The sequence below is a fragment of the Rhipicephalus microplus genome, chromosome 10 (assembly GCF_043290135.1).
Source record: "Rhipicephalus microplus isolate Deutch F79 chromosome 10, USDA_Rmic, whole genome shotgun sequence".
Classification (NCBI taxonomy): domain Eukaryota; kingdom Metazoa; phylum Arthropoda; class Arachnida; order Ixodida; family Ixodidae; genus Rhipicephalus; species Rhipicephalus microplus.
Window position 1 is genome coordinate 67488058 of NC_134709.1, and position 27289 is coordinate 67515346.

The 27289-nt window shown below is 46.7% G+C and overlaps 1 protein-coding gene across 4 annotated transcripts in view; it reads right to left on the reverse strand.

The window, feature by feature from the left end:
• Nucleotides 1-27289, reverse strand: part of gpp (DOT1 like histone lysine methyltransferase grappa) — a 92619-nt gene that overhangs the window by 17305 nt on the left and 48025 nt on the right. For 3 of the 4 annotated variants that reach the window (XR_012886542.1, XM_075875780.1, XM_037433707.2), the window contains 4 exons: nt 16774-17001; nt 7486-7829; nt 1898-2041; nt 806-853 (listed from right to left, as the gene is read on the reverse strand). Coding sequence is in view for 3 of the 4 variants with exons in the window: in XM_075875780.1 (XP_075731895.1) it covers nt 806-853; nt 1898-2041; nt 7486-7829; nt 16774-17001 (764 nt within the window). In the remaining variant the exon portion in view is untranslated. The remainder of the gene's footprint in view (nt 1-805; nt 854-1897; nt 2042-7485; nt 7830-16773; nt 17002-27289) is intronic. The other variant, XM_075875781.1, reaches the window with a different exon arrangement.

The window sequence follows — 27289 nt, forward strand, 5'->3', positions numbered from 1 at the left end:
ATTTGCAAAATTTTACAATATAGATGTCTTCAAACGCTGAATCTGCTCAATGGGTGTTCGCATATGCTTGCACGTGTGTCCTGTGCCAAAATTTTCTTGCAATTCCAGGCAACTTCTAATAAGTCAGCCCAGGAGGAACCGAACCGACTAAAGGAATCGACCAAACAATTCCTGTGGTCAAATTCTGCTAGTGGTCAAATTCTGCTAGCGGCCAAGAAAATGATAAAATGTGCCACTGACTCCACTAGGTGGCATTTGACCACACTGTAAGGTTGCCGCAAATCGAACAATCAATACCGTTTTACTGCCCCAAGGTAGAAAAATGACCATCTAAGAAATGTATAATATCGAATGTGCACCTGATTTTTCAGAAAAAAAAAACATCTTTAATTGTGGCAGTAAGACAAATTCGGCAAACTATATAAATGCTCATTGTGATCCTCCTTTATTTAGGCAGCACTTTACCACTAAGAAAAACAAAATATGGTGGTGTCTTTACCGTCGCAGGCCCGATATCACGTGTTGATCAAATTACTCCTCTAGACTCACAAACAAAATGGAGGACAGCTTCAGAATAACCACTTCATTAGACCATGCTTCAACACTCTCCAGAGCCTCTAGAACAAATAATGCAGATTGCTACCGATGCCTAAACAAGTAAAATAACATATAGTTCGAAAAGCCCACTTCTATTAGAATGAAAGAAATCTCGATAATTCCCCTTTGCCGAGACATGGCAAAGATGAGTCTTTGTTTCTCAAATGAAAAGATAAAACTTCATAAACTGCCACAAACTTTTATTTACCTGAAGCAGTGTACGATGGCTGTCGGCACTTGCTCTCTGAAGACGCCACTGTACAAACAATTTGACGAGGTGATACACACTGCCGTGAAATCCGCTGCGCACTGTTATTGCACCCAGGGAAATTGCTTCACAATATGTCAGCGCAGCCTCGACTGCACTCTACTGAATTAATTCTTCCCATAGACGGTGATCCAACAGGAGCTTTTGGAACGATAATACTCTGAAAAGCACACCCACCTAAAATTTTCCGTACTATATTTCTATAACTGAAATTGTCAGCACCGAAACCAAGCAACAGTATCCCAATAATAATCCCATGCTGAGGCCCAAATAAAGATGCACTGGTAATGATAATATCAAATACCAAAGCGAGATCCAGAACATACAAATGTGCACAAGCACCCTTCACCACTGATGGTACAACTCAAGATCGGCGAATGAAACACAATCGTCACAGACCGATAAAGATGGAGCTCGAAGAGTGCACTTGCTAGACTAGTTCCAGAGTCGCACTATGTTCAGGAGTTTCAGCGCATGCACAATTTCATCTCAACAGCCTAGGCACATCCAAGAATCAGCGTCGACTAAGTCTTCCCTCTATTTCTTTCCCGCTCGAAAACAGAGTTGGTAGGGGGTGGGGGAACTATCTTCCATGATCGGGAGATGAAATGTCTGCCGGCAAAGTACATTGGTAGATCATACTACCCACAATCTTTCACATATTCACATGGGCACATTTCACATTCACATTTGTTTGTACCACTGCTAGTTTGTGTAATGAAGTCCTGTATGAAGGCTTGATTGCCAAAGACTGCACTTTTTTTTTAAAACTTTGGGCTGACTGTCCTTATGTGTCATTTTCTTCCGGCTATGACGCCCAGATGATCTCACATGCGCAGCCCAAGGTCTTGTTTGAATTCCCAAAACTGCCCGTATGGTCTGGTGCGAGTACACGGACAACGGCGCTTGCCACACTTCAAGGCGGCCAACAAAGAGCTAGAAGCAATTCATGCTTTTAAACTGTCACTGCACTTGCGGTTGCTAACGCGGAAAGCTACGTCAAAGACCACAAGTCAAATGACAAATGCTCACTTTGTTGATAAGGTCGGCGGGTGTGTGGCTCTGCACTCCCAGCTCGTTCATGCGTGCCTTGAGCAGGACCACGCTGTCATCGATGAGGTGCTTGATCTGCCGCTCCAAGTGTGCTGCTTTAGCCACTAGCCTCTCGTTGCGTTCCTGCCAGAAAGAAAGAGATAGGATCACAGGCCACCACCATTAGGAACTTTTTCACCAAAAACACCACCATTTCAAATGTGGCCACCATGGCTAGAACAGAAAAGTATGTTTTTTTTTTTTTTTTCAGGGACACAGAATGAAAACGTTAACTTGATGTCGATAGTTTAAATAGCAGTCCAGAAACCTCGTAACACAATTTGTGCCAAGGAAGTAGTTAATTTAAAATGAATTCACTTTTTTGCTGTGCACACCATGTCAGCGCACTTTAAATCACCCGCCTGAAAACAGACCTTTTGACGTCACAGTAGCCATGCTCAACTTTGTCCGCCTCAAATGCACGGTCACCAACATATGCAAAGAGTTGTAGGAGTGCAAGTGAGTGAAAGAAAGTGCCATATGTTGCTGTAGGAAAGTACGGGTTTTTACTAAAGATTAAATAACAATATCTTTTCTCAGTAATGAAATGGTGAACTTTGGTGCTTCATAACTTTTGTTGTCATAAAGCTAGAACCATAAAATTTTCTTTTTGCACTCGTTAATAACTGTAAATGCAACAACATTTAGTTCAACAGGATCCATACAGCCAGCTTAATGAAAAGATTCACTACGGCGTCTCTCATAATCATATGGTGGTTTTGGGACGTTAAACCCCACATATCAATCAAATCAATTAATGAAAAGATTGAATTAAATTTCAGTTAAAGAATAATTAAGGGGGGGACGCGACTTTGGGATCGCGAAAAACGGCAAAAAAATCGATTTTTTGAAACTCAAGTTTTCAGTTTCTGGAACCCTTTTTCTATCTGGTTCCAAAATATCTACACTGAAAACCGCGCAGAAGTGCTTCGGAAAATTCGTTTCACCCACCTAGGTAGCAAAAATTTTCCTGGAAATGGCGAGAAAACGGCGATTTTCAAAAAATAATAGCTTCGCTATGCTTGGGCCGGGAGCCGGCTTCTTGGGCTCATCGAAAAGAGCATTTCTCCGTGTTTAACTTTCCCGCCTCAGCTGGCTCCTCCCTTTAGCAACAAGCGAGCAAAACCCAAATGTTTGAAGGTCGTTTTGAGTCCCTTGATTGGCCGTAGCCGCCATGTTGCCTCAGCTCGCCTCGCTATTGGCCCGATGCTCGCTCCGGGAGATCGTTGTCTGCTGCTTGTGCGTCGCGAGGACATGGCTCTCGAAAATCGCCACTTCATGACGTGTTCACGGCTTGATAATCACTTAAGATATAACTACGCTTTAGTTACGAGCAGTAAGCGGATGCGCGATCAGGTTACTACGAGCGTCAGCGCAGTCTACGAGCCCCACGCGTCATTGAAGTCGTCTTTAGCCCTAACTCCGCCGACTGCGGGCAGGAACGACACGCTAGCGCATTCGTAGCGACGTGCTTCTTCGCAAGCAACGAAGCTGTAAGCGGCGGCACGATCTGATTACTACGAGTGGCCGCACCGGATGCACGATCAGATTACTACGAGCGGGCGCGCGGCGGTCTACGAGTGCGGCGCGTCATCGGAGTCGGCTTCAGGCCTAACTCCGCTGACAACGAGACTGCGGGCAGGAACGACGCGCAAGCGCACTTTTGATGACGTGCTTCTTCGCAAGGAATGTACCACATCACTCGCTAGCTCCTCTGAATATTGTACGGGCATTTTACGCATCGGCAGCGGACAACACAGTCAAGCTCGTCACCCCCCCCCCCCCCCCTTCACTGCCAAGGATCGCTCGGAACAGCAACTAGCAGTTTCGCGCGTCGTCATTCGAAAATGCAATGCCAAGTGCAGTGCGTTCCGATTTTTTGTCTTCGTAGTTACAAATTTCGCACATCGTCATCGAACGCCACCGGCAAGTGCATTACGCGCCGGCTGCACTGTCCACGCGGCCGCGCACCCCACGGTCATATGGAGTGCCGTCAGTAAGCTTTTGTGATGCGATTCAGACGTGCTTGGAGCAGTGCTTGATATCGCCACGATTGTCTATGAATGTTCCGAGATTAATGAATTGCTGTAGATTAGAGTTTCCGCGACAGGCTATATGATGATGCGTTTCACGGCTAGAGCGGCGAAAGAGCATGTGTGAATCAGGGGCACGAATTTTTATATGCCCGTTTCGTGTCATTAATTATACTGCTAGAAATTCCCGTGCCACCAGTCTTCTGCCCATAACTTTGTTATTTAGAAAGAAGAAGGCATAGGTCGTCATGGTGTGATCCATTTTTCTGATGCAATAAACTTCTCTCCAAATAAAAAAGTTCAGTGAATATTTGTAATCAAGTACTTAATTACACTAATTACAACTTCAGCACAAAAAAAGTATGTTTAATAATTTCAGTATATGGTTTTATTCAATTTCAATCTTTTCTGTCATACCTATCACACCACTCCTTCATACAAAGAACTTGGTTTGAAATTCATACTTGTTCTTTGTAACTCATGAAAAGGAGTAAATCATGAAAAGAAGTCAATATCACGAGGCAAACCTGAGATCACAATTTTTAGGTGTCTTAGAGACGTAAAGAAAAGTTGAAATTTTACACGCAGCTTTCTCAATACTCTTTTTTTTTTTTTTTGACATTATGCTCAGCCCCTCCACATGGTTCAATGAAGAAATAATTTGTTTCTCGTAAAGTATTCGTGGTATCGCTTTAAATTTTTTATGGAAGCACTGTGGGGTTATTCTTAGTGTCTGTGCCAATTTTCATCAATATCCAACGAGAAACAAAAAAGTTCATTGAAAAAAAGCCTGTCGAAAACTTCATGAAACTGCATACTTCCCTATTCTAGACACTTATGAGTATGCATGCCAAATTTCATTGCCGTAGGTCAACAGATAAAAAAGTTTTTTTTCAAAGCCGCCTCCCTACTTAAACATTACTGAAGGGTTATATAAAAAGCAAGTTCATGTTTGCTTTGTACGCATGTAAATACACAATCACTGATGTTTTCATCATCCTGTCTCAAATAAAAGCGATTTCTGTTTCAAACTTCTACTGTGGTTAGAGAATCGAACTGGGTAGACACACCCTCTACCATCCCAGCTAATCAAAAGGATAGCAGATCACAAAGGCAGGTCCAAATTAATCAGTAGAAATCACACTGGCGATTAGCATTAACTGCCCCAACCTACCCGCATATAATACAAGGTTTTTTTCCAAATATTAGCGTTCCAAATTTCCACTTAATACTATGTGCGGATCCGAACGAAAACTTACTCGAAAAACGAAATTGTGCTTGAAGTTTCGGTTTCGTAACTGCCGCTTGGCTACGGCTTCGTTTTGTCTACGAGTGGCTACGGCTTGGCTTTGTTATCTTCGCGCCCTCGTGTGGCAAAAGTGAGCGCTAGCACTATTTCTTTGCTGTTGAGTTTTTTGAGCGCTTGGACAGCGGACGGGCGAACGTGTGAACCTGCTGTGTTTTGTGCCTCACTTCGCAAAGGTGCAACATGCCAGGCCACCGAAACCAGTACTCGGCTGCATTCAAAAGAAAGGTCATATCGCAGCTGCCAAGGAAATCGACAACAGTATGACCAGAAGACAGTTCGAAGTCACCGAGGGAAGTGTCCGTGGATAGGGATGACAGAAAGAAGCGCTTTTCGCGTGCAGCAGAAAGCAAAAAAGCTTTCGCGGTCCGAAGAAAGCAGCCTTCCCAAAGAATGAACTCGCACTGACAGAGTTCTTCAACAGCAGCAGGCGGAGCACTTGCCAGTCATCATAGATCTGATGCAGACGAAAGCGAGGAAGCTGGCGAGAGAAAAGGGGGTGTTGAGCTCGGACTTCAAAGCCAGCAAGCACTGGATCTATCGTTCCATGTTCCGAGCCGGATTTTCCCTGCGTTGGCGAACCTCCATTTCTCAGAAGCTCCCTGAAGGCTTTGAAGAGCTTCTTATCTAATTTAAACGCCATGAGATTACGTTGCGCCGCTCACAGAACTTCCAGCTGGGACAAATCGGCAACGCCAATCAAACGCCAGCTTACCTGGACATGCCATCGCCCCTTACAACTCATGAGAAGGGCTCAAAGCAGGTTAGCGTCCGTACCACAGGCAATGAAAAAACTCCTGTCACAGTGGTGTCGTCGTGCATGGCGGATGGCCACAAGCTCCCACCTTATGTCATCTTCAAGTGCAAGACAATGCCGAAAGGGGAGGAGCTACTGAAGAATGTCATCGTGAGATATCATGATAAAGGCTGAATGAACGAAGACCTTGTCCTAAACTGGGTAAAGTCCATGTGGTGCAGACGGCCTGGTGCCCAGCTGTCTTTTCCATCCATTCTGGTGCTGGACGCATTTCGCTGCCATTTGGCCGACTTAGTGAAGAGGCTCTTGCGCCACTGTGGCACGGAACTGGTCGTTATCCCGGGTGAGATGACATCCCAACTGCAACCTCTCGACGTTTGTAAAAATAAGCCGTTCAAGGATGCGGTTAAGTGTTGCTAGGCCGAGTGGACGCGCTCAGGTGAGCATGCAGTTACGCCGACAGGGCGGCTGAAACGGGCATCGCCAGCCACGCTATGCGATGGATCGTGGACGCTTGGGCAAGCATCCCAGAGGACTTTGGGCGTCGTTCCTTCAAGAAGTGTGGCATCTCTAATGCCCTCGATGGCACAGAAGACGAGCCCCTATTTGACGATTTTTCTGACAAGGAAATGTCTGAAGAAAGTGCACTTGAAGACGACAGCGATTGACATGGCGGATGTTTGCTCAATAAATGTGTTTTCGGTGACCTTTCCTACGTTGTTTTATACGTGGGTACAATTTTTTTCATCTCGCGCCTCTAAAATTTGGCCTCATATTATATTCGGGTACGTATTATACGTGGCTATTTACGGTAATTTTCATTGTCATGTGCCCTTCACTGCCATTATCATGGCAGTGAAGGGCACATGAGATAGAAAAACTAATTGTTGGTTTCGCTTTCCTGCATTGCCTTGAGTGCACAACAGCGGGCTTTCATCATGAAAATCATTCCAAATATCGCCCTATAAAAGCTACTCCACTTCCCTAAATTTGGTTTTAAAGAGAAACTTTGGAACACTAAAAGAGAATCGTTAGGCAGCCTAACAATTTGACCTTTGTGACACTGACGGTAAACCATTTGACCTTTGTGACAATGTAACGGTAAACTTAGGGGGTGCGGCTGACCTGCAGTTACCTTCAAAATGGCGCTGAATATAAGACACCGCCATTACTTTATCAACTGGCCTACATCACACAATGGGCGGTAAGAACGAAACAAAGCCAAAGTGAATTTGGTAAATTATATCGACCAGTAAATTAAATCTTTCCAGAAAATCTAAAGCAGAAAGACTAACTTCAATACATTAATTTAAAGTAGTCAGAACAAAGATGCAGCTCACCATAAGGAAACCAAAAATTATGCACATGTAGTATAACAGCCAAAGCAATAAGATTTGCAAGGAATCTGCGATCTTGGAAAAAGAGCACTGACCCTCTCCCTGGCAATGTGCTCCTTGACCTGCTGCCGGTACTGCTCGGTCCGCATGTGGTTCAGCATGGCCATGTACTGCGCCCGAAAATCGTTCAGCATTGCCTTCAGCTCGGGCGGCTCGACCAATGGAGTCAGCGGTCGCGGCGGCGGGCCCGACGCGGCCATTGAGCTGGTCAAGGCGGCCGCTGCGATGCTGTCCATGGACGTCTCCGTTGGTGGCTCGGTCTTGATGGTGACTTCGTGGAAGCCGGTCGGCAGCTCGCTAGAGAGCGACCCTTCTTCCGGAGCCAAGCCCCCGAGTTTCTGGTCCACACAGCCCGGGGCAGGCTCCGTGTGCATGGCAGCTGCACATACAATCGATGCCTCGTTCATGGCTTTGTTCATGGCTTTATTCATGACTTTGTTCATAACTTTGTTCATAACTTTGTTCATGGCATAGTATGCTGAGAAATACTTAACCAGTAGCACCAATAAGTACAGCAAAAATCTGAATAATGCGACATCACCTCTATTTAATTGCCAGATGATCAGAAAAGCACTAAATGATTTTGGCTAAGTATGTTAACAATACTGAAGTGCCATAAAAACTATAATGTCATAACCGAAAATTGAGCTGAGCCAAAGGGAGCAATGGAGTGAGGCAGAGCTGCTTTAGTAGTAGAGTAAATTCCTATCAAATGAAATTCTCTTAAATGAAAGTGCCACTTAAGGGGGGACACGGGTTTTAAAAGCCGAAAAATCGTCAAAAAGTTGATTTTTTGGAAATGGCAGTTTTGCTATTTCCATCCAATATTCTACCATTTCGCCAAGTTTTATGCAGTTTGAAACGATATCTTAGCCGTAATATCAATTTTAGCACCAGTGCCAGCTAAATATGAGCCAAGAATTTGGTAAATAAAGCGCCTTTTCCGTGACACGCGACGGCCGTCATATTTGTCCGACAGCCGCGAATCATATATCGTTTGAAAGCGCAGCCTCTCGTCTTGATTTTCGCGCCATTTTCGGCTCCGAGCGCGCGTTGGCTGTGAAGATATCCCGATTCAAAAAGAAGTCCCAACACGCGCAGTAATTGGCCAGTTACGGCACGTGACCCGCAGCGGGTCACGCCATTGGCCTGACAGGCATCGTCTGCATCACTCCGCGGCGACTGTGCGCACACCGTACGCGTCAACTGGTTTTCGCACGTGAGCAACGATGTCGACGCCGTCGCCGAAGTTCGCTACGAAGTACAAATTCGGAACAAAAAGGAAGAGGAAGACTCCGTACAACTTCCAGAAATGCGCTGCTGTGCCACCACCAGTTCCTGACCATGCGGAGAACGGCGTGCTTCCCGAGTCGAGCGGCGCCGATGCGGGCGTGTTAGGCCTAGTCCCCCAAAGCGCTCTTGACAACCGCCGCGGGTCTTCGTCGTCGTTTCGGCACGACACTGCAATGTTGCAGCCAGAAGATTTGCGGCGTATAGAGAGTGAAGCTCAAGAAAAACTTAATGTACTTGCTTCAACTCCTGCTACTGCCCGAAAATCTGACTTTTTGGATCGTGATGACGCTGCCACACAAGCTAGCAACGATCTCGCTACAAGTTTTTTCATCGCTAGTTACGACTCGATGAACGCGCTGCTGGCGTCTACCAGTTGCAAGTGTACAATTTGTGGTGGTAACCTCACGGTGCGAAAAGGTGAGCGGGATTTTGGCCTTGCTGTGAAGTTTGTTGCCGAATGTGCGATCTGCGGCGATAATGTGCAGGGATGGAGCTCGCCGCGCGTGAGCGGCAAAGCAAAGCTCAGGCCTTTTGTCATAAACATCCTTGCGGAGCGTGCAATGCAGAGCACCGGAAACGGGCAAACCGCAATGAACGACATTTTTGCGGCGATGAACATTTCGGAGAGAGGAATGCACAATAAAACATGGCAGGGACACTTGAAAACGAAACTCGTCCCCGCGGCAACCGATGGGGCAGAAAAGTTGATGGGGACATGTGCACAATTAGTGCGCGATTTGTACCGTGACCTAAATATAAACAGCCCGGACAACATCGCTATATCGTTCGATGGCACATGGATGACGCGCGGCCACTCGTCTCATATCGGCGTCGGCACCGTAATTGAGCTCTACACAGGATTTGTGCTCGATTATGTAGTGCTCAGCAATTTCTGTGCTGGGTGCGCACGGGCACCAAAAGAAGTTGACCCTGCCTACCAGGCTTGGAAGGAGGCACACGCATGCCAGAAAAACACGGACAAAAAAGCTGGGGAGATGGAGGTGGAAGCGGCACTGATCCTCTTCCAAAGATCGCTGCAGAAGCATAAGCTGCGGTACACGACCTTGTTGTCGGATGGTGACAGCCGCGCTTACCTTGCTCTTCAAGATGCGAAAGTCTATGGATACATACCCGTGGACAAGGAAGATTGTGTTAACCACATTCACAAGAGAATGGGCACAGCACTGCGAAATCTAGTTTCCAAGCAGAAGTCCTCTGGTACAGAGAGTCTCGGTGGGAAAGGAAAGCTGACTGGTGAGCTTATCACCAAGCTCAGCAGCTACTATGGCTGGGCCTTGAAATCGCACAAAGGTGATGTCAAGGCCATGCATAAAGCAGTCATGGCCACATACTACCACATCACCTCAAACGATGTCACTTCTAACCACACTCTCTGTCCAGAGGGCCCAGATTCATGGTGCCGCCAAAACGCAGCAAAGGCCAAAGGTGAGCCTGCTCCAAAACACCGCCACAATCTGCCACCCCATGTATGTGAGGCGCTTCTTCCAGTTTACAGACGTTTGTCTGATGAATCGCTTCTTCGGCGATGCCTAAGAGGGAAGACCCAAAATAACAACGAGTGTCTCCACTCAATTATTTGGGCACTGGCGCCGAAGGAGAAACATGCATCATTGTTTGCTGTGCAAGCTGCTGTGGCAGAGGCTGTAATGAAGTTCAATTCTGGGTATGAAAAAGCTTCTACAGCCATACTTCAAGAACTTCAGCTAAACCCTGGCCAACAGTTGACCAAGCGCATGAGTGAAAAAGATCGCCACCGTGCTGAAGCATGCGCACGCAAGCATGCTTCTGCAGAAAACTTGCAGCGTGTGCTACGAAAACAACACCGAAATGACTCTAAACAGACAGACTATGTTCCTGGAGGGTACTGATGCTAGGCCATTTGTGAACATTGTAAATAGTTTGTGATTTTCTGTATTAAATATGAGCCTATTTTGTTTTTTGACGTTTTCTCAGAATGTCATTTTCGATGTTTTTGAAACTTGCCAAAGCGATATCTTGGTCTTGAGGTCACATAGAGCCACAATTCTTGTGGTGGCATGTAGCTACATATGTCTCCTACACAAATGTAGGAACAGATTTTTCAATCTAGTCTTTCTAAATTTTTATTCTTGGTACTAATTTAATCGCTTGATAGAGATATCTGGAGATTAAACTTCAAATTGCTATAAAATTGGTAATACTTGTAATATTAAAAAAGTAATCCTACATTTGTGTTAATTACACTTCATAGTATCTAGCCATATGTCAATATTAATATTCTGGCCAATAATTGCCTTTCCATTGTTCTGATAAACAATATAGGATTAATTTTAATTATCTCTGCAACTGGCCAACCAATTTCAAAAGCAATTATATTTTTGAAATCAGCTTGAAAAACTCTGTCTGGGTTACAATTTTCATTGAATTTGGTCAAGAAATATAAAAAAAAAATTTAAAACCCTCTTCCCCCCTTAAATGAAACAACTGCCCCTAATATGTTTCGTTTTGTACTTGAATATTATACCCCTATTTATCTCTCAGTAAACAAAACTCCTCTTAAAGGAAACACTTTCCTGGTTCCTTCTGGTTTCGTTTAAGAGTGGACACGGGTTTTGGGGCTCTCTGTATCTATTCTTTAACCGAATATGATAAGAGTTGGAATGCTTACTTAGTTTGTTCTCCTGATTCTAAAAATGTAGCAATTCTTTCTGTAGCTTCATTAGTTAATTAAATAATCAACATAACAATTTCTATTGTTCTTACCACAATAGAAAAATAACTACCAGTCAAAAATTTATAGATGACAAAGGGATTGACAGTAGAAAGCATAAGACATACAACATAGGAAGCACTTTTTTGATTGGGTCATTATTTCTTATATTACAGTACACTAAACTTCATGGCTCTGAATGTGGGCATGGAGTGGTCACACAAATGACTAATTTTAAAAAACTTAATTAAGGAAAAAATAATATCTGCTTCCTATGTTGTGTGCACCAAGCATATAGCTTCACGCTGCAAAAAACTATTCAGCTATCTGAAATAGTTTTTGATATATTGCAGTAATAGTCATGCAGGGTATACAAAATTGCCATTTATAGAAAATCAGGAAAAGAAAAAATTGTCATATTTATTTGCACAAAATCACAAATATTGCACAGAAACAGTTATAAAACATTAGTAGGCCCCTGGAACATAGTCAGTTTGGGAATTGGCACCTTTGTGGCGCTTTTTGAGCACGCACTGCACATTTTCCGCCAAGGCACGTTTGCATTCAGATGCAGCTGAACGGCGGCGATCTTTTTCCTCCATCCGCTGCATGCACTTTTCTCCAGGATTCATGCAGAGCTCCTGCAAGATGCTTGCTGAGGTCCTCTTGCAGCCAGCATTGAACTTCATCACAGCTTCTGCGACAGCCGACTCGACACTAAAAAGGGATGCGTGTCGCTCCTTTGGTGCGAGAGCCCATATCAGAGAGTGCATGCTCTCATTGTTGTTTTGAGTTTTGCCTCGTTGGCGCCGTTCAAGCAGCTGCCTGTCAGAAAGCCGTTAGTAAATTGGCAGCAATGCCTTGCTCACATGAGGAGGCAAATCGTAGTGGTGTTTTGGGACTGGCTGGCCCTTGGCCTTTGCGGCGTTTTGCCGGCACCAAGAATCTGGTGCTTTTGGGCATAGACTGTGATTACTAGCTTCATCGTTTGACGTTATGTGATAGTAACTAGCCATCACAGCCTTTTCTATCGCGTCTATGTCACCAACGTGTGATTTCAAAGCCCAGCCATAGTAAGAGCTGAGTATTGTAACCAAGTCTCCTGTCAGCCTCCCTCGTCCCCCAAGAGGCTCCAAGCCAGGCCCTTTATGCTTTGACAGCACATTATGAAGTGCTGTTCCCATTCATTTGTGCACGTGGTTTATGCAGTCTTCTTTCTGCACCTCGATAAACCCGTACACTTTGGCCTCCTTCAGGGCCAGGAATGTACGGCTATCGCCGTCAGACAGCACTGTGGTGTACCTGAAGCTGTGCTTTTCAAGAGACCTTTTGAATAAAATGATGCCTGCCTCCACCTCCATTTTTCCTGCCTTCTTATCAGTATTTTTTTGACAAACGTGGTTGGTCTTCCACTCCTCATATGCTGCATCATCCACTTTTGGTCCGCGCTCGCATCCGGCACAAAAGTTGCTAAGCACATCGTACAGTGAAACTTCAATTATACGACTTTTAGAGGATGAAGCAAAATCGTCGTATAATCCGGGCATCGTATAATCGAATAACCAAGAATATAGGCACTGATGGTCGTTGTTGCCCCACAACATTTGTCACATAATGCGCAAGAAAAACCGCGGCACAAATCTACGCTGCTCCGATGAAGGTAGATTAAATTACTTGAAAAAATGACAACCACGGTTTTTATCGGAGGTGTGAACAAATCTTTATTCTCACCTTTTAAAAAATTCTGTGATTTTTTTTCTGCGAGTTTGCCCAGCCACGATGCATCAGCTTTTTTTCGAGAGCTGCGACACCTGGCAGCAAGTCGCTGATCTCGTCGCGTGCGTAAGCAAACCGCCGAATATTGTTGAAGTAGCACAACACGTCCGCGTACGTCAGAACGAACGCACTAGCCTCTGCGGTGTCATCCATTTCTCCCTCGTCTGAAGTTCCCGCAGTGTCAGGACGCACAGTTTCGATAATGTCATCCAGCGACGCAATGTCACGGTATTCGGTTCCGCGACATTGCGAGAAGCAGCACACGCAACCAAGAATGCAAAAGCTTCCTCGCACACCAATGTCCGAATAGTGAAAATTTTGCACATACTAGACGCAGCACCTGCGGCGCACAACCCACCGATGAGACAAACACGTGAAGGAATGGCTGAAAGGCAACAAGGCAGTGGGCCCATTCGATTTTTGCAAGCGCGTACGTCTTCGCAAGCTTCGATCAATCGCGAGGGGCTAAAACTCCCCAGCCCTCTGGTAGCTAGACAGCAGCTAGTTCCGGTTCCCGCGGCTGTCCCAAACGTAGACAGGCTCAACAATCGCCGTTCAACACGACCAGTACAGCTGCGCGAAATCTAGTGAAAGTTATCGCATACTAAAAAGCAAGCTCGAAATTATCTGCCATGTTACCTGCTCACAGCTGTCACTACAAAACCACCCAAAAGAAGACAGAAAACAAAACAAAAAAAGGCCCCAACGGAAGTGCGCAGTGCAATGCGACTAAGCAAAACGAATGCGCTCTGGCTGGCTCTGGATAACCTTGGCTCTGGCTAGCTATGGTCGACAGCGTGTCGAAAAATTGAAGAGGTCCTGTGGTGGCAGCGCGGATAGTGTGCTAGAACATGGAGGAAGGAACTCGTTTCCTCGGTTTCCCGAAGTTTTCCTTCCGGCCGCAGTGTGCTTGCGTGGCAGCCCGCGTGCGTCATCGTAGGTTTTTTTTTCTTTTTTTTCTCGGACAGTCCAGCTAAGCGTCGTTCGAGGCGGGGCCGGCGTAAAATTGCGTAGTAGAATTGAGGTTTTCAATACATTAGTTCTATGGGGGTTTTGCCGGGACCAAGCCAATTCGTCGTAAACGCGGGTCGTCACAGGACCGGGGGACGTATAATTGAAGTTCCACTGTAATCTAACACAAGTCCGGTGAAAAGTTCGATTACGGTGCCGACACCAATGTGGGAACTGTGCCCACGAGTCGTCCAAGACCCGTCATAGGAAACGGCGATGCTTCCTGGGTAGCGGAAGTTTAATGTGCTGTACAGCTGCCGGACCGAATTCGCGCACTCAGTAATGAGCGTCTCGGCTGCCCGAGTTGCGGCAGGCATCAACTTCGTTTTTAGGTACATCTGCCACGTTTTTGTGTGCGGCGCGCGGTGCGAGATATTCATAGCTGCAAAAATATCATAAAACGCCATTTGCGGATTGCCAGTGCTCTGCACCGCTCGCGAAGCCAGAATATTTATAGTGAACGAATTTAGCTTTGGAGTCCCATCCACTCGCAGCGAGCTCCATGCAGACCCTTTGTCGCCGCAATTCGAGCATGTGAGCACCAGACTGACTGTAAGGCCGTACTCTCGCTTCTTCCGGCTTACTTTTGCGCTGCCACCGCAAGTCTTGCACTTCATGTACTCCAGAAGAGGGGCGTTCAGCGAATCCAAACACAACACGGTGAAAACAGTATCGTCGACCAAGTCGGTCGCGACATCGCTAGCGGACAGAATGTTCGACTTACGGGTCACTGCCGCAGTTGACGCGAGCTCTTGCAGTTGCTCGTCGGCTCTCTTCTTTATCAGCTGCGGATCTGAAGGCGTCCGCATAACTGTATCGCGACGGATGCGGCTGGCGGTTTGGTCGCGCGCATGCACTCGACGGCTCTCCGCCTAGGCCTAACCCTCGCTCGTCGTCGTCCCCTGCATCCGTGCCATCGCTTGGCGCCATCGGCGGGTCATTCTCCACAACTTGCGAAGCGGCGGGCGTTTGTGGAGGTTATTGAGAATTGACTTCTTCCTCTTCTTTCCACACTTGTGCTTGGATGCAAACTTATGGAGTGGAGGGCCCATAGTCGCACGTCGCCACCCAAGAGCCGTATCCAAAATGACGCTTCTAGAGCGTTTAGCAGACAGCTAAGGATGAGGACAGCCAATCACATGGCGCTATTTTGTCACGTGCTTGCTACAGCGAATGAGAATGTGCGCTTCTCGCATTTTTGGCAATCTTTTTGTATTCAGCCAATAGGCCTACCAAAGCGGAAAGTGCGCGATATATGAAGCCGAAAACTTGCTCTTTCCAACGCGACCAAGACGGCCGCTTTCGAGGCAGTTGAACGCGAGCGCGGCGCAGTTGAAGATGCGTCATTTTAGAGTCGGCACAGAAGAAAAACCGGCCGCCGGGTATGTTTTTAAATTGACATTATGGCTGAAATATGGCCTTTCAAGATGAGAAACTTGGCAGATAAGGAGAATAATAAATGTAGATTTTAAAAATGCCTTATTTCAAAAACCGCTTTTGTGACGATTTCTTGCATCCAAAGACCCGTGTCCCCCCTTAAAAGGAGTCTACTGTACTGGCAATGCACCCCGTCTCCGGTTCTTTCCGGCTATGAATTGTGTTAGCTAGTCTCAACAATTAAACCTCTCCTTGTGCAACACAGAACGCACCTTTCTCTACAATGATTTGTAGACTCCGGTGGCAAACCCACATGCTCGTATCATCAGCAGCAAATAATGGTGGTCTTTTCAGAATATGTTGCCATCTCACTCTGTCCTCCAGCCTTTGAAACCCATTGCAAGTTAACTACGAGACAAGGCGCACCTGCACTGTTTTCCTTTCTGCCATTCGCTCCCTAGCACACCACCACTGGCACGTTAGGTTTTTGGGATGCGGAGAAGGTTGATATAAGGTGACAACCAGCAGGTGTTTTAAAAAAACCAAGCCAATCACCCTGGCCAAGTTTTTCTTGCTTCTATTGAAGTTGCACTTTATCTAAACTGTCCTACTCTATTTGCTCAGTGGCAAACACTTTGAAGTAACCTTGCAATTCCTTGATGGGCTAGCACATCTAGCATAGGATGACAGCATGACTGAACATTAGAACATAACATAAAACATAAACATAGTTTAATGCAGCGAGTCGGGCATGTATGACACCCAATAAGTGCGGGAAACGTCTTAGAAACATACTACGCATGCATGAACGCACTGGACAACTACAATGTTACTAGAGATTTAGAAAAGCTTTCCTACGAGAAAAAGATATACGTTTGCTTCGAATAAAAATGTTGACACTGCTAAATGCCACCTACGAAATCTCTATTGTTACTAGAACATACCTTGGAAATTTCTGCACCAGACACAAACTGCGCGGACTACGAAAGCAATTGTGCAATTTTCTTTAAAATACCAAAGTCATATGCAGAGCCACAAAAGGGGATAGCCTCATTGTAATGTCAAAGCGGTAGAAAAGTGATGATCTTAATGCTACCGCAACATTACCACAGCCCGCCTATTCGCAAACTATGCGCACGCCAGCTTTGACCCTCACCTGCACTGGATGTGCTCAGCACCGTCTGGGCATGCAGGAGATCGAGGCCGCTGAACTTCATTGGTTTGCGCCCTACGCGCCTGTTGGTACGCTGGGGCGATTTCTTTGGCCGTCCCGGTCCCTTGCGCACCTCAACCGATGCGACTGATGACGCCCCGGAATCCACCTTGCTTGGCTTTTTCCGCCGTGGGGTTCGTCTTGGTGCTTTTGGTCGCCTCTTCACAGGCTCTGCATAAAAAAAATGCATGCGGGCATTCAGTCTTAACACGCTCGTACAAAAGTAGTTAATATTTATTGCAATAAGGTGAAATATTCGAGCAAAGAGACACTTGTTAGCCTGGTGAAGAGCTGCATCAGCGTACGTGTATGTTGACTAGAAAATGACAGCTCTGTTTAAGGGAAGATTCGAGTCGAAGAACTTATAAAGCTTTTTTCAAAACTATATATTTCTTGTTTTTATTTGCTTTCACAGTATAATTTCCTGATCTTTACAACAACAAAACTGATTATTTCAATTAAACTCACTAAAGAACACAAGGTGGTTATCAAAAACTGAAAAGAAGTCATTGTCTATGAGCCCGCTGGAAATTGTAACCTGGCTGCTTGTCATTGCATTTTGCATGAGAAGTTCACTAAAGCCACATGCTCAAAGTAACAATAATTTTCAAACTCTCATAATAGAAGAAATCACTTTAAAAACATATTTTTGCCCTATAGATGAGCTGTGACTTACACCTTCAAAATGCTTTTTTTCTCAAGATCCATTTTTGGACAACTTCTTGAGGTTAGACAACACGTTTTTGGTACTTCCGATGGCCAGATCAGGATGAAATCTTGCTCAGATATTCTTTAAATAGTGAAAGATGCAAGTTTCTCATTTAAAACTTGATATCGCCTGTATGATTATTACAAAGCTAAAATGAGCACTTAGTATGGGCTGAACATTCTAGGAATTCTCACATTACAAATTTTCTTGCCTATTAAAATGTCTTATACAAACTTTCAAGATAGTTATTTTCATTATACAGTTAATGAGGAACAATACGAGCCATTGACAGCTCAGAACCACAAATGTTTAATGGCATAAAAAGTTTGTCCGAAACGAACTGTACAGTCGACTACTCTTTAACAGAACTCGAAGGGGATCTATAAAACTGTTCCATTTATGAGAAGTTTCATTTAAGCAAAGTAGACTTATTTAGTGAACCAAGACCTTTATTAAAACTGTACAAACCTCACCTTACTCATGAGGATGAGTAGAAGAAAAAAAAAAGAGTGAAGAGTGGTTTGTTTGGCAAGCTTGAGTTGTTTTTTCACAAGGTACGCACACATGTCTGACAAACTAGCTAGAAATTCTGGACAAGCCTCATGCTCAAAATAGCGCTGCAAAAGTTCAACAGCCTCTATAGCTGATCGGTCCGGTGGCACCTGTCACAAAACGAGCGCTCAAAAAGGGCGCGCCGCCAAATTCTTGCGACGAAACGCCGGAAGGATGCCTCGAGGTCAACAACAAAAAAAGAACACAAGCATCCAAAGACTCCCCGGGTGCGCGTCCCTCTCCCCTCCGAAGCGTGGGTTCGCCGACGAACCTCCTCTCATCGGCGCCCGAGCAAGCCCTGGAACGTTCTCGATGGAAAGGGGCGTGGTGATGCAGGGTTGCGTCATCCGTCGCGGACGGCCCTCGTACCGTCTCGCGGTTTACCCAGCCTGCGCTGCGTATCGCGCCGGCGAAATGATGAGAATTTTCTAGAATCTCGCGCGGAAGGTATTTAACCGAGCAGCAGAGATAGGAGATCAGGAGAAGAAGGAAGTTAGCGCCAGTGCGCGTGGGGGTATTCCGCCGCATCTGTCGGTGAAGGTTTTGTTCTTCCGTGACAAAGGAGGAGAAGAAGAAAGTATGCGCCAGAGTGCGTAGGGTGTCCCGCCTTGTCGGCGAAACCTTTTATCCACAGTGACAAAGGAGAAGAAGTGGATTTCCACCCGAGGGGTGAAGACTCGAGCTACAGGAGAAGTGTGCGTCTACCGCTATCGGGCGCAGACGCATGGCAACAGCTGCGTGTGGGAAGCCGACGTGTTTCCGGCGAAGAAGTTTGAAGCTTGGAGAGCGGCCAAGTGAAGACGCGAGGTTTCCTGGAAGGGAAACTTCGGGGTCAGCGGAACGACAACAACACTGGACTTTGAGTGAGTGATTCTCGGAAGAGTATCATTCAGACTTTTGTTCCAAAAACTTTGGACTGAATAAGTTTTCTAACTCTTTAGTCTTTAAGTGTCTTGGTTGTTCGATGCATGCGACTGCATTGTAGTGCGTATTGTTGTCTCTGTCCGTTGTTTCGAGCTCGGCTGATTGTACTGTGTAGTACATTGTTTGATTGGTGTCATATTGTATTCAACTATTGTCGAGTGTGCATACTTGTGTATCGTTTTGGATCTGCCATAACTGAGAATATAATTTTGTTTTGTTTATCAACTCTCTGCTCTGACTTGTTCTTCGGGCCACAGCCGGCGTCCGCTGGCGCGCCAAATAGGACCACTTCTAAATTGTCCACGCTTTCGTGGTGCGGTTCGGGGGGCCGATACTTCGGCCCTTGGAATTAGCTCGGCGATCGCCTCCCTAATTAACGGGACCTGTGACAATTAATCTGGCGTTCGCGACAGGACCATTTTGGTGCACAGTGTGTCCAAAGTAGTGAGAAAGAGCCTCGAGTTGTTGATAGTGCTATCAGAACGATTTTGTATGTTGCTCAGTGTTCTCGTTACTGAGTGCAGGAGAGTGTTCCGATAGACTGATTTAGGCAGATTCTTTTTACACGCGACAAGACTTCATTTGCGAGATACAATGGATCTCGAAAAGTTAGTAGCTCTTGGTGAGAAGATGGGTCTTTCTGGCGCCGAACTACGGAAGTGGGTAAGCCAGAAGGAGAAAGAGGCGGTGGAAAGAGAGAGGTTGGCAGCTGAGAGAGCCAAGGAAAAAAAAGCAGCTGAGTTGGAGAGAGAGAGATTGGCAGCTGAAAGAGCCAAGGAAGGAAAAGCAGCTGAGTTGGAGAGAGAGAGAGGTTGGCAGCTGAGAGAGCCAAGGAAGAAATAAGCAGCTGAGTTGGAGAGAGAGAAGGGGGGGTTGGCAGCTGAGAAAGCCAAGGAAGAAAAAGCAGCTGAGTTGGAGAGAGAGAGGTTTGCAGCTGAGAGGGCCAAGGAAGAAAGAGAGCGACAATTGAAGTTGGAGTTGGAGAGAGAAAGACTGGCAGCTGAGAGGGCGAAAGAAGAAAGAGAAGCGGAGATGGCTGAAAGGAACGGCAGCGGCAGCACGAGATGGAACTCGAGCGGCTCCGTTTGCAACAGCGAAGTGAAACTCCGGTCCAAGCTAGAGCTGAAAGCAGCGAATGGGAGGACCATGGCTTTCGCTTGAACCCAAGCAAGCTGCTCGTAGCGTTTGATGAAAGGAAGGACGACGTCGACGCGTACCTTCACAGATTCGAGACGATTGCAAGGAGCCAGAATTGGCCGGAACATCAATGGGCAACTGCTTTGAGTACTTGCTTGAGTGGTGAAGCGCTCAGTGTGTACGGCAGGCTGACGCCGACCGATGCAGCCAACTATGCAAAGGTGAAGGCTGCTTTGCTGAAGCGATTTAGATTCACTGTGGAAGGATTCCGGTACAGATTTCGGACAGGAAAGCCAGCTGATGGTGAGACGGCTTCGCGGTATGCCGCCCGACTTGGCCATTATTTCGACAGATGGATTGAACTTTCAGGGACAGCGCAGGAGTACGATGAGCTTAGAGAGCTCCTAATTAGAGACCAATTTCTTACTAGTTGCCACCCAAGCCTGTCGCTGTACTTGAAAGAGAGGAAGGCTGAGTCGCTTGAAGGCATGCTTGAATTGGCTGATCAATTCTTGGAAGCGCAAGGTGGAACAAATTTGGCCGGAGTCAAGACGGAGTGTCCCGAAGATTCGAAGAAATCGACACCCGAACAAAAGAAGCGTGCACCGGAGAGTGTTCCGCGATGTTTTCTGTGTAACCGAGTGGGTCATCGCGCTAGCAACTGTCGAACTAACTTTACGAGTCCCCCGGTCGTAAAATGTTTCAAGTGTGGTCAGACTGGGCACAAAGCAGACGCTTGTCGTAACGGAGTGAGTCAAACTCACCAGGTATCCTGTGTGCTAGCAGCACCGAAATCGGATGGTGATGCCGTCACCGACGGATTTGTAGAGTTGAAAAATGGGGAGAAACTTCCTATTGTGGGTGCTGTAATGACAAAACAGCCAACCGGTGTTACGAAGGGATTGCCAACGCTGCCTGGAAAAGTTGCGGGCAAGAAGGTTATGGTGTTAAGAGATACCGGTAAGTCCACGGTTATCGTGCGGAGAAGTTTGGTACGGGAAAGTGAGTTACCAGGTGAAAGAAAACCAGTTTGCCTAATTGACAGTACGGTTCGGATGCTTCCCGAAGCAGAAATTGAGGTTGAAACCTCGTACTTCAGTGGGAAGGTTACTGCTCTATGCATGACGACCCCCCTGTACGACCTCGTCATCGGAAACATCGACGGGGCGCGAGGACCGAATGATCCAGAATGTTTGGGGGAAGACCCGAAGATGAAGCCCCCGCCGACACAGGGACCGCGAGAAACAGCGGAGAACAATCCCGTGAACGATTTCAACCGAGCCCAAGGTGAAGCTTGGGCGCAAGAGACAGTGAATGAGAACATGACTGTATTGAATGAGTTTATGTGCTGGGTAGCTGGACTTACGTTGGCACGACCTCAACCGACCGACAGTGTAAAGGTGACGGAGTCGGCCAGCCAGGCCCAATGCCGTGATGTGAACAAGCTGGTAAATAAACACACAGGACCCATTGAACGTTATGACCTGTTAACGGTGTCGGAAGTGACAACGATGGCTGAGACGCCGCCTCAGATACCGTCGTTGGAAAGGGCTCGCCGAAAAAGAACGAGGAAAAACAAGAAGAGATCGAGTGAGCACCGTAAGAAAGGACGCAAGCGCAGCTCGAAGTACACGAGATAGGTGCTGAGGTCAAATCGGAATGCGTTCATCTGTGTTGAGCCTCAATGTGTTGTGTTTTGTTATCCTGTGTCACAACTGTATGTCGAGTGAGTAAAAATGTTTGTTACGGTGATGTGATTGTACAATTGTTGTAATGAGAGAACTTTGTACATTTGTATTGTCTGGAATCTGTGATGGAGTGTTGTACTCACGCACCTGTGGTTATATTTCATGTGTTGTGAGATTGAATTACTATGTACAATTGTATTGAGTGATCTATTGTGAATGTGACGTGCCATGAGCAACGGACTATGTTACAGTCTTTAAGTGTGTGGTGACTGTTCGCGCTGGTTTGTGTGGTTTTGAAAATTATGAGATAATATTCTTAAAGTGGGGGGCAGTGTCACAAAATGAGCGCTCAAAAAGGGCGCGGCGCCGAATTCTCGCGACGAAACGCCGGAAGGATGCCTCGAGGTCAACGGGAAAAAAAAAGATCACGAGCGTTTAAGGACTCCCCGGGTGTGCGTCCCTCTCCCCTCGGAAGCGTGGGTTCGCCGACGAACCTCCTCTCATCGGCGCCCGAGCAAGCCCTGGAAAGTTCTCGATAGAAAGGGGCGTGGTGATGCAGGGTTGCGTCATCCGTCGCGGACGGCCCTCGTACCATCTCGCGCTTTCCCCAGCCTTTGCTGCGTATCACGCCGGCGAAATGATGAGAATTTTCTGGATTCTTGCGCGGAAGGTATTTAACCGAGCAGCAGAGATGGGAGATCAGGAGAAGAAGGAAGTTAGCGCCAGTGCGTGGGGGGGTATTCCGCCGCGTCTGTCGGTGAAGGTTTTGTCCTTCCGTGACAAAGGAGGAGAAGAAGAAAGTATGCGCCAGAGTGCGTAGGGTGTTCCTCCTTGTCGGCGAAGCCTTTTATCCAAAGTGACAAAGGAGAAGAAGAGGATTTCCACCTGAGGGGTAAAGACTCGAGCCACAGGCAAGAGTGTGTGTCTACCGCTATCGAGCGCAGACGCGTGGCAACAGCAGCGTGTGGGAAGCCGACGTGTTTCCGGCGAAGAAGTTTGAAGCTTGGAGAGCAGCCAAGTGAAGACGCGAGGTTTCCTGGAAGAGAAACTTCGGGGGCAGCGGAACGACAACAACGCTGGACTTTGAGTGAGTGATCCTCGGAAGAGTATCATTCAGACTTTTGTTCCAAGAACTTTGGACTGAATAAGTTTTCTAACTCTTTAGTCTTTAAGTGTCTTGGTTGTTCGATGCATGCGGCTGCATTGTAGTGCATATTGTTGTCTGTGTCCGTTGTTTTGAGCGTGGCTGATTGTACTGTGTAGTACATTGTTTGATTGGTGTCATATTGTATTCAACTATTGTCGAGTGTGCATACTTGTGTATCGTTTTGGATCTGCCATAACTGAGAATATAATTTTGTTTTGTTTATCAACTCTCGGCTCTGACTTGTTCTTTGGGCCACAGCCGGCGTCCGCTGGCGCACCAAATAGGACCACTTCTAAATTGTCCACGCTTTCGTGGTGCGGTTCGGGGGGCCGATACTTCGGCCCTTGGAATTAGCCCGGCGATCGCCTCCTGAATTAACGGTACCCGTGACAGCACCACTGCACTGGCACTATTGTCATCACATTCATCGCTGAAAGGTTGATCTTCATCTTGCAATTCGGCAATCGTTTCCTCGACAGTCTCTTCACGACAGGTACGATCATTTTCATCAATTGATTCGTAGTCCTGCAGTGTGAAATGGGCAGAGGGTACGACCTGACTGAATACTGTCTCAATGTCGGCATCAGCAGGGCTTTCTTCTTCGCCAGGTACTGCTTTCTTGCACTTGAAAGCCAGCATGATGAAAGAATCTGTGTACTGTTGTTGCCTTCACTTGCTCTCAGGCGCAAGCCAAAATGTAGATGGCTGTCATTTCCCACTGCCTGCTCTACGCAGCGTTTGATGGAGCAACTGTCTGTGGTAATGAAGTTTAATGTTCTGAATAATCCCTTGATCCATTGGCTAGATCACTGCCATTGCATTGGCTGGCAAGAACTCCAGAGTGATGGCTTGGAGAACTTGAATCTGACCATGGGCTGGGCAATTATCCACGGTGAGGGCCACCTTCCTGCCTTGCCTCGTAAATCTTGCGTCTTCCTCCCGAAGCCAGTTTCGAAAATGGCAATAGTCATCCACCCTTTACAGTTCCCATGGTACGCAACAGGAAGGTGTCGAAAGCCTTGGAAACAACGTAGGTGCCTTGATTTTCCTATTACCAACACCTTCAATTTCTTATCTCCTGCTATGTTTCCACCCACCAGCACAGTGATGCGATCTTTACTACTTTTCCTCCACTACAGGCTTCGCCTTTGAAGGTGGGAGTATTTGATAGAAGCACCTTATAAAAAAGACCCATCTCGTCGACGGTGAAAACGTCTCGTGGCTCAAAGCTCATCAAAATTTCCTTAAACCACCCCTGTTGCCAGTCCGTGCAGATGTCCCTGTTGACTGCACCATTCTCACCTGATATTGCTTTGAAGACTAGGCCATGGCGTGTTTTGAAGCAGCTGAGCCATTCGTCGCTTAGGACAAAGTTTTTAACACCCATTTGCATGGCTATCTCTGAAGCTTTCTGCTCGAGAATTGGTCCGCTTATAGGCAAATTGAAACTCCGTGCACGCTTCAACCACAGAAAAATAACTTTTCTATATGTTCATAAGGCGTCGTTCGCATCCATTTAGATGTAAAGGTCCCATTCTCAACAGTGCCTTCAATCTTTTCTCCCTCTTTCCAGATCCGCGACAGCGTCGATTTTGGGATGTATTTTTTCGCCCCCTCCATCTTGGGCAGGCCGCTTTAATCGAGCTCCTGAAGAATTTGCAGCTTTTTTTTTTTTTTTTCAAGCAAGAGTGTATGGTGCGACCGCTTCCTTTTCATCAAGCTGAAATAACACCTAGATCCACTGCATTTCGCCGCACAAATAGGCTTAACGCACAATTGACTCGCCAACTTGGCTCCCACAGCCAAAAGCGAGAATGGCTACTGGATTGGCTTGTCTCGATCTCAAGGTGTTTGTGATTGTGAGACTACCTTTGGCATGAACAGGTCCATGTTGTGTTTAGAGTTTGTGCCGTTTAACTGTAGGTGATGAATAAGCATTGTTTCGATTAACCGACGATTTTTACAGCGCAACACGTAGAAATCCAGCCATATGAGCCCGTTTAGTTTCGTTAATAAAGCATTTTCGTTTAAGCGAGTTTTGTTTATTGGGAGTCCACTGTATTTTACACATTGTCATGGCACAGAACGAAAACTCTGCAACTTACTACAAAACGAATTACGTATTCGGAATCAGAATGGAAGCCTATTCATACCGCAGAAGATTTAATTGAGCTAGCTTACAGATTCACAAAACTAACTTTTTTTTTTAATCGCATCTCCCCTTGAGTCAGCTGAACACAACAGCCTTGCACAACAAGAGCTGCAGTCTACTTAACACTGAACTGTAATGTCGTGCCAGCATTCATACCTGTGTCTGTGCTCTGGCACACGGCCACACTAATGTGCTTCAGATATCATCACGTAGTTGTGACAGAGAAGAACACAGCACCAGCGTTGTTTATTGAAGACCAAACGTTTTACTGGGTGCACTCGTGTTCAGCAAAGCAGTAACACTTGCGGTTAACGAACACAGTTGTTGGTCAGTTATCAACACAAGCATCATAGTCTGCATCGTCTATTAAAGGGCCAGTAAACAGGCCCTGACTTTTTTTTTTAAACCCCCCATACAAGCTCGGCAATTCGTAGATTAGACCGCGGCAATCACGTTTTCTGAATATTACAGCGCTGCGCTCCGCAGAGCCTCTATTTCAAAAAACAATTCCCGCGCATCTTTCCTACGCCTGACCGACCCCCTTGCACGCGCAGTGACGTCAACTCAGCGATCGGCAACATGACGTAGCACGCAGCTCGTTGAAGCAGCTCGCCGATTGGTCTGAATCAGGAGTAAAAAAACAGTAGTGAAGTCAACGTCAGTTCCGGTTCCCATCCACAGCTACGAAACTGCCCCTTGTTTCTTGGCACTGTGGTGAAAGAACCACCCTCGCAGTTGTCGCGTGCCCGTGTACACTCCTCGCTCAATTACACCCCTGTGCGCACATACGAACGTACTTCGCCTTTGAAATGAGCAACACAGGTAAAAAGCGTTGCTCTGTCATTGGCTGCAATTCGAGCGACTGGGCAGCGGAGAAGCATCGGCACCGGGTGCCTCACCAAGGGGTCCTGCACGCTGCATGGCTGAAGCGAATCGACCATCCAGCTATGTACGTCGGGGACCTGATCGTTTGTGGCCGACACTTCGCACCTGGCGCTTACACGGTTGACCCGCGGTTGGAGCGGCAAACGGTAAAGAAACAACCACGTTTCAGAGCAAGCGGAAGTGCGTTGCGTCTGATCGAGTTCGCCGATGACGTCAATCGCTGACGTGGTGTCACGTTGCTGAAGTGGGCAGAGACACGACGATGGGCTACACCTTCCCTTCATGGAAGGGAGAAGAGAGGCGAGGCCGCGCAAAAATTTGAAACCAGCTTAGACCGATGTTCCAACCCCTGTTACTTCCTTAATATAGCACGTATTTGCAAAACTCTTGCAACAGCATGTTCGCAAAGAAAAACTGCACATATATCTTTTTAAAAATTTTTGGACCTCATGGTTGTTAACTGGCCTTTTAACACATGCATCGCTACTGCTTTAGCACAGATGCTGGCGCTAACGTATTGTCACGATGAGTCACAAGTACTGGGGGATTTATTAAACCACCGGGTAGCTATCTCTAGGACGATGCGTCATTTGTTGCTGGCTCTCGAGCAGAGAAGAAGCACGCGATCTTCTTTTTCCTCCAGAGTGAGAGCCGCTCTTGCTGTTGACCCACTACGTGCTGGTGGCATTATCCCCCCTTCCGAAAAGAAAAAAAAAACAAGTCCCAAAAAGAGGAAAGAGAAGTACATAGCAGCACTGCGATGCTACTACATAGGCACTTGAAAAAGTAATTGGAAATTCGGATAAAGTGAAAGTAGAAATTGAAGAGCGTGCCAATATAGGAAACGTCAATGAACGAGAAAGCAAGTTCACAAAATAAACAAAAAACACAAAGAACGCTGTACGGTAAAGGAAAAGTTACGAGCAACGCGCAATCAATGGTTTCATGCGCAACACATGAACGACGTCCGGCCTCAGTCGGGTCCTGCTCCGTGCATGGGGTGTTGAGTCCGGAACCACTTCGTAGTTCATGTCACTGACGCGGTGTAACGCTTTATATGAGCCAAAGTACCGGCTCAGTAACTTTTCACTAAGGCCACGGCGGCAACGGGCGTCCACACCCAAACTTGATCTCCGGGGTTGTAAAACACTTCTCTGTGGCGGGTGTTATAGCATCGTGCGTCTGCCTGCTGTTGCTGGCCGATGTGCAGTCACGCGAGCTGCCGGGCTTCCTCAGCACGCTCTGCGAATTCTTCGGCGTCAGTT